Source organism: Benincasa hispida, chromosome 2 (assembly GCF_027475165.1).
Source record: "Benincasa hispida cultivar pf3 chromosome 2, pf3_genome.v1.1, whole genome shotgun sequence".
NCBI lineage: Eukaryota > Viridiplantae > Streptophyta > Magnoliopsida > Cucurbitales > Cucurbitaceae > Benincasa > Benincasa hispida.
In genome coordinates, this window is record NC_143479.1 from 16890446 (window position 1) to 16898444 (window position 7999).

A 7999-nucleotide genomic window follows, 5' to 3' on the forward strand; every position below is an offset into this window, starting at 1 on the left:
AAACAAACAAGACTCTCAACTATTGTTTTTTCTTACAACACAGAAATGAAACAATCAACAATATTCCATCTTTATTTATTAGAAGCATCTTTTTTTCCTTAATCAGGATGTATACAATTCCTTCGTTATAAATAACAACAACAATTACTTGATTAGAATATAATTCAATCTCAGTTCAACCATTCTTACTCTTATATTTCTTTTTTTATTTATTTAATATAATAAATACGGGAATGAGCAATTGAATCTCCAAAAATTTTAGTAGAGAAAAAAAGTGTATGCCAATTCACATTATCTCCATTTTCATATTCGTTGAATTAAAAATATAAGGTTAAATATATATTTTAATCACAAATATTTTGGTAATTAGTTTTTTTCCCCAATTTATATAGCACAACTTTTATTTAAAAAGTTTCCCTATAGTTTCTTATTATATTTTAACACTTTCAATTTATTCATTATCTTTAATGGATGTTAAATTATAAATTTATCTATCTTAATTCAAAGTGTGAATTAACATAAATTCGGAGAAAAAGACATTAGTTTTTTTTAAAAGTTTAAACTCAAATTTTTTACTAATTTCTTTTCTTAGAAGGAAGACACTTTATTAGTGTTGTAGGTAATAAACATACATAAAGGAATAGAGTTAAAAAAAAAAAAAAAAAAAAAAAAAAAAAAAAAAAAAAAAAAAAAAAAAGAAGCTCTAGTATTTAATTAGAGCAATATCTTAATATTTAGAGTTACAAAAAGCTCTAATATTCTCTCTTAATATACTTTTTTTTCTCCTCTGAAGTTCGATGAATCTTGGTGAAAATCCGTTAGTGTTTCTTGAGTTGCACCCATCTTTATTCGTCCACTTAAATACTTAATCACAAATTATCATGTGGTGAATATCTTTTTTCTCTTTATAATTAAAGGAGATTTACGAAAATAAGTATAGTTTTGGTTGTACTAAAGTATTGTTTGTTTAGTATTAACATTTTGGTACAGATTAAAGGGTAATCCTTGGATGCATCTTAGACGATGTATTATCTTTAGGTATCACACTTTTTTGAGATGCACGAACATTGAATTGAAATATTTAAAAAAGAAAATAGGAAGAATTTTTCACGTACTAAATAATGATTGAACAACTTGATAGGAGGTAGATAGATATGGCCAAGATGCACCTATTTTTTTTCGAGATTAAATTAAAAAATGTTAAAACATAAATTAGTAGATGAAAACAAGGGGGAAACGAGAATTGTTGTAATCTGTGTTAATTCCAATGCATATTTGTTTAATTTATTTATCTATTTATAATAACTCTATACTTCACCAACTCTACAACTATTTGCTATCTGCTTTCTGCTCTCATCCCACTGCACTCACCAAAATTAAAATCCAACATCTCACCTTCTAATTCCTTCTACTCAACCTTTGCAACTCCAACAATGGCGGCCACCGAAGATTCCTCACCGGAATTCATATTCCGGTCAAAACTCCCGGAAATCTCCATCCCCACCCACCTCCCCCTGCATACATATCTTTTCGAAAAAGTCTCCGAATTCACAAACCGTCCATGTCTAATCAACGCCACCACTGGCGAAACTTTCACCTACGGCGAAGTTCATGAAACATCTCGCCGAGTGGCCGCCGGCCTCCACAAGTTAGGCATCAGAAAAGGCGACGTCATCATGCTCCTCCTCCAGAACACCCCACAGTTCGTTTTCGCCTTCCTCGGCGCATCCTACCTGGGCGCCGCCGCCACTACGGCGAACCCATTCTTCACGCCGGCGGAAATCACAAAACAAGCGGCGTCATCCAGCATCAAGCTGATCATAACCCAAGCTGCGTTTGCAGAAAAAGTGAAAAAACTCTCTCAGGAAAACAAGGCGATTATTAAAGTAATATTCATCGACGACGACGACGACGACGACCCTCCGCCAGACGGAGGTTATCATTTTTCGTCGTTGACTGATGACGTGGCAAAAGAGGAGGAAATGGAAATGGGAGATGCGAAAGTCAGCCCAGACGACGTCGTTGCGTTGCCTTATTCATCAGGGACCACCGGTCTTCCAAAAGGAGTTATGCTGACTCATAAAGGTTTAGTTGCCATCGTGGCACAACAGGTGGACGGTGAAAATCCACACTTCAATATCCAAAGCGACGACGTCGTTTTATGCGTACTTCCTTTATTTCACATATATTCCCTAAACTCAATCATGATGTGTTCCTTACGAGTGGGTGCTGCAATTTTAATCGTACAAAAATTCGACGTTAATTTACTTCTGGGATTAATTCCTAAATATAAAGTCACCATTGCGCCAATTGTGCCTCCTATTGTACTCGCAATTGTCAAGAGTCCGGCCGTGGACCATTCCGACATGTCGTCATTACGTATCGTCATGTCGGGAGCCGCACCGTTGGGGAAGAATCTTGAAGATGCCTTTAGAACCAAGCTTCCCCATGTCATTCTCGGTCAGGTAATTTTAGATTTTTACTATTTGGTATAGAACTATCAGTCACATTGTAACGAAGAATACGAAATGATTAAAAGGGATATGGAATGACGGAATCGGGGTCAGCGATGACAATGTCGTTAGCGTTTGCAAAAGAGGGGTTCGAGATAAAATCAGGAGGTTGTGGGACGATAATGAGAAATACAGAGATGAAGATTATAAACCCTCAAACAGGAGCATCTCTTCCTAGGAATCAAGCTGGGGAGATATGTATTAAAAGTCTTCAGATAATGAAAGGTACACAATGCATTCTTTTATTTATTTAATTTCTAATTTAATGTGATATGATTGGAATTTATGTCTAAGAAAGATACTTCATTATTTTTATTTTTATTTTTTTATTTTTTATCTTATGTGTGTTGGAAAAATCAAATATTTTAACTTTGAGGTTGATATTAGTAGAATTTTTAGTACAATAAGGATAGGTGGGGAGAGGATTTTAAACTTCTTGTAGCAATCAACCCATTATGTTAGTATATTGTGATATCAATACAATTGATATTCCAATAATATTGATATCGATATCAATATTTTAATCATTGATTTCGAGTGGTCATTAATATTGATGTCAACCTTGTCATATTTTAATATTTTAATATAGGTTGAAACTTGACATCAACTTTATCTTAAATTCTAAATGTTTTTTTTCTTAATTATTTTTTATTTTACTTTTATATTTTAGTTCAATTCATTTGATCAATTTTCTTTCTGAATTTAAAATTTCATTGGATATACTAAAGTAAGTATAACTTAGTGGTAATTGACATGTATATTTTTTCTTAAGGTGTCAAATGTTTGAAATCTCCATATTCTTAATCGTTGTATTACAATATGTATATATATCATTGGATGCTACTTTAGTGTGTGTATATATATAGGCAAATAGATAAATAGGAAAATTTATGCAAACTTACCCTTGAGAATGCCAAATTTTATTGTACACCCACATTTTTTCGAATACATTAACTAATAAAAAAAGGATTTATCGAAACACTTAGGGGGCATCTTGGGAAAAATGTTGGTTATTATAAATTTAGGTTATTATAGTTGGATTATAATAGTTTATGTTAGCAGTGTAGATTATTTTAGGTTGAGTTAGAATAGTATGTGTTTGAGATATACACTATTTCAGTTTAAGAAGGAAATAGTAAACATTGTATCAAAGAATTAAAAAATGATAAATGTAACATAGTAAAAACTATAGTAAATATGGATTTAAAAATAGTGTTGATCGTTGCTAATTGAAAAATACAAAATAGTATCTACTATAATAAGAGGTGGTTAATCTTATGATAGTTCTTGCCGCAAACACATTCTTAATAAATAAACTAAATTTATTGGTGTAATAGTAGGAAACCTACCACTTTTAAGTTAGTGATGGATCAAATTAGAAGTTAATAGGTATAAGCGAGTTCCATTTAGATCAAGGGTGGTTTGCCATTTTCAAATTATTATTATTATTTGACTTTATTTAAACATGAATTTTGTTTGTGAATTTTCTTTTCACATTCACATCTTTAAAACATTTTGGTCTACTTTTTATTATAGTTCATGTTTTTTATTGATGTAAATATATACTATGAGTAAACTTGACGTATATGCTATTTAGTTAATAAGTTACATCACACATTTTATCTTTTAAATATAGAAATTAACCTGAAAATAATTTAAAAAAACTTGTGACGAAGATTTGGACAAATACTATGGTTGTATACTTCAACCTCTTAATTAATAATTGGTCAATTCATATATAAATTAAATATCTATGATACGCATATCAAAAGTACATCAATTAAATTAAAAATCGGTAGAAATAGAAATTAAAACTAGCATTTGGGTTAAAGTACTAGAAATATTTTGGTGAACAAAATAGGTTTTTATAATTAAAAAAAATTAGTTGAGAAATTAGTAGAATATGTTCATTAGTCCAATTTCATAATTCTTAATTTTTTTTAAAACTACGTTAACTCTTGTTTTTTTTAGTATAACAAGTAGAGTAGGAAAATGTTAACCTCTAACTCTAAGAAAGCAACAACATGTAAGTGATATTCTCGTTTGGATTATATTAATATTTTTTTACTACAATAATTAGGAACGATAAATACATATTAATTATCATTGAGTAAAACTCACTTTAATTTGTATTAACATTAATCCATTACCATTCACGGATGCATTGAAATAGTGAATATAAACAAAATATCTATTACCTTAATTGAAGTGAGTGTTCATTCCGAAACCCCTACAAAGGGGAAATCAAATTTTTACGAATAAAAGATTTAAATAATTAACATTTAACGGTGGAGTGTTGACAGCTGATGTCACTAATTATTGTCCTAATGAATGGTCGCCTGTCCGTTCCGAAATAAAAGAGCCAGGAGACGTCATTTAATTTGTTTTGATATGGAAGTACCAATTTGGGCCCAGCCCAGAGTTATTGGGCCTAATTGGGTTATTCCCAAGACTAAACCAAGCCCGATAAAATCGAGAGAGTCCATTACATTACTGTGTTGTGTGTTGCGTAAGTTTTGGTTGGTTCAACTGAACAGGATACCTCAACGATGAAGAGGCGACGAAGGGCATAATCGATAAAGACGGATGGCTGCACACTGGCGACGTTGGTTTTGTCGACGACGACGACGAGGTCTTTATCGTCGATCGTCTCAAGGAACTGATCAAATATAAAGGCTTCCAGGTCGCGCCGGCGGAGTTGGAAGCCCTGCTTATATCCCACGGCCACATCGCCGACGCCGCGGTTATACCGTACGTCAGCCTTCTCTGTTAGATTCCTTCACCCACTCTATTTTTAAATTAATTGTGCGTTTTCTTTTACACTAATTTGGTGACATTTCAGTATGAAAGATGAAGTTGCTGGAGAGGTTCCGGTTGCGTTCATTGCCCGATCCGATGGTACCAACATTACTGAGGATGAAATTAAGCAATACATCTCCAAACAGGTAAAACCTCCAATTTTGGCATTTATTTCAAGCTTTCGTGTCTGAAATCTTATTAGCTTTTGTTTATTGATGGAGATTTTAGAATCGCTTTCACGGTAAAATGAGGTAACTTTCCTTTTATGATATAACTCATCGTAGGCCCGTCTATAATTTCTTAACCTTTCACCATGTCTGTGCCTACCTTGACAAGTTGTGTCTATTTGATCAATACGCTTTACATAATTCTAACAACTGGTTGAACTTTTAATTCTGTGATTGATTTTAAGTTTTTATGCATAACATCGAAGGCTTAGAGATGGATGGCAAACATCAGAAATTTGTCTTTTTTATCTTTCAAAGTTCAAAAGCCTAATAAAACCAAACTTAATAGTTTAATAATCTTGATTGAAATCTGGGAGATCTAATGCATGCATGGATTGTAACTATTGAGGATGTGGGATGCAGGTTGTGTTTTATAAGAGGATTAATCGTGTCTTCTTCGTGGATTCCATTCCTAAAAGTCCTTCTGGCAAAATCTTGCGGAGACAACTTAGAGCTTTGCTCGCAGCCAGTATTCCTAATTAGACACCAAACCCTACATCTCCCAATAATAATCCAACTCTCTCTCTCTCTCTCTCAGATGTGTGTATGTAAATTTAGATAGAAGGATCTTCTTTGTGGATTATGTTTATGAATGGAAGCCGTTCTCTAGTTAAAAAAAAAAAAAAAAAAAAAAAAAAGGAACAACTAGTTTTCAAACTATATATATGTACCCGACAGCTAGTTTATGAAGAACTTTGATCCAAGTTTTGATTTTTGTTAACTGAGTAAGACATATGTTGTTGATTAAGAGATTAGAAATTTTGTATTATTGAACTATTTGGCAATACACCCATATGTTAGTTCTAATGGATAAACAAAAGATGGAGCCTCATTGATGGATAAGAGCCTGCATAGTGACGGCTGAGAGTGCTTTTCCTTTTCCAGAACATTGTTTAGTGACGGCTGAGAGTGCTTTTCCTTTTCATATCTTATCGTAGTGGACCAAATGTAAGAAATCAATTGATATCATATGTTAACAAATTGAATTCTTCCCATATATTACTGAAATACAAAATTTAATAAAAAGATGGATATGGTGCATCTGTTTACAATATTATTGCGCCCCCATTCATATCAGAACACGATAGTATTTTGTGAGTAATCGTATTTACATCTCAAATAAGTTAATGCTCTTGTTCATTTTTCTTTTTCTTTCCACGTCACACCCACCCACACCTCTTCCTTTCATTTGTTTGATTGAAACCCAGGTTGTTTGAGACCTTGAGTTTGTTATGGTTTTAATAATGTTTGTATCATAATTGTGTGTTTGGAGTGCATACGATTTAATATGAATTATAGTAGTCAGTATTTGGGGTTTAGACTATTTTAGTCTGGATGGATTATAATTGAGTAGAGATGATGGTTAGAAATAGTAAACACTATGGACAATTGGGATTTTCGAAATAGTTTTACTTTAACCAAGTGTGGGTTATAATAATTGGGAACTTCAACTCTAATAATTTGAGGGTCAAACATTGAATGGATTATAATAGCCTGTTCTCCATCCAAGACACTATTTGAGGGGCCAAATGCGTCTTAAGTATTGAAGGAGCCATCAAAATCTCAAGGGAGGGTCACCACAACTTTAGTGTATCTAAATTTAAAAAGATACTTTTGTAGTTAAAGAAGGAGCATGTTCTAGGATCATGGATATGATCGAGAAAAAGAACTATATATGAAACTCTATCACAGTATTCGTGAGTGGCCATCTTTTTTTATTTTTTTGGATTCATATGCATTATTATTAACTTAGAGATAAATGGAATACACAACTGCAGTAGGAAGTTATGATACCTATAAATCTACTAAGGATGCAACCTTATCCTTCTAAATGTGTGGAGGAGAAAGTGTAATAGTTTCCCCTTTTAGGTGCCATCCAGGAGAGGTAGAAAGAAATGATGGTCTCTGTTCCCCTTGTACTGTTACTGTATGCATAAATGGGTTTGGTACCTCGTTATTTATGATGGCTTTTGGGCGTTAAGGGAATTTATGTAAGAGGAGAGCTTGATTGTCCACTTACATGAACTGAGAATTGAGTGGTGAAAACTCAGCATCCAAAAGTCGACGTGTCGATTTCTGATGTCAATTCGGTGGTTAGCTTTCTTGTCTGCCACAGTTGGAACTCCTGAGAGACCCTTTTTTCCTTTACCCCACTATGCCTTTTGTCATTTCCTGCTTTACTTTCTCTACTTTTCGCCTCAGTTCGCATCCGCAGCAAAGATGATGAGACTGAAACTGAACATGGACGGCCTATATTAATATCATCCATCTTTTCTTTCTATACTTTCATAGCCGTTTTTATGTTTTTTTCCTTCTGCCTTTTCCCACCCAACAGACGTCTATTCTACATTCGAATCTTGATTTTCATAAATCTTGTCAGGATGGATTTGATTTCGAATGATAGTTAGTCTTAATAAGACTGCTTACAGACTAACAATCAAAGCAATTAACTTTTGATTT

At 33.1% G+C, this 7999-nt stretch overlaps 1 protein-coding gene across 1 annotated transcript; it reads left to right on the forward strand.

Annotated features, from left to right (window-relative positions):
* The first annotated feature begins 1362 nt into the window (after positions 1-1362).
* On the forward strand, positions 1363-6359 carry LOC120070821 (4-coumarate--CoA ligase 1-like). The gene is made up of 5 exons (XM_039022706.2): positions 1363-2465; positions 2540-2738; positions 5051-5264; positions 5356-5458; positions 5903-6359. The coding sequence occupies exons 1-5, from the start codon at positions 1434-1436 to the stop codon at positions 6020-6022; spliced, it is 1668 nt and encodes a 555-aa protein (XP_038878634.1). The 5' UTR covers positions 1363-1433; the 3' UTR covers positions 6023-6359.
* The last annotated feature ends 1640 nt before the right edge of the window (positions 6360-7999 follow it).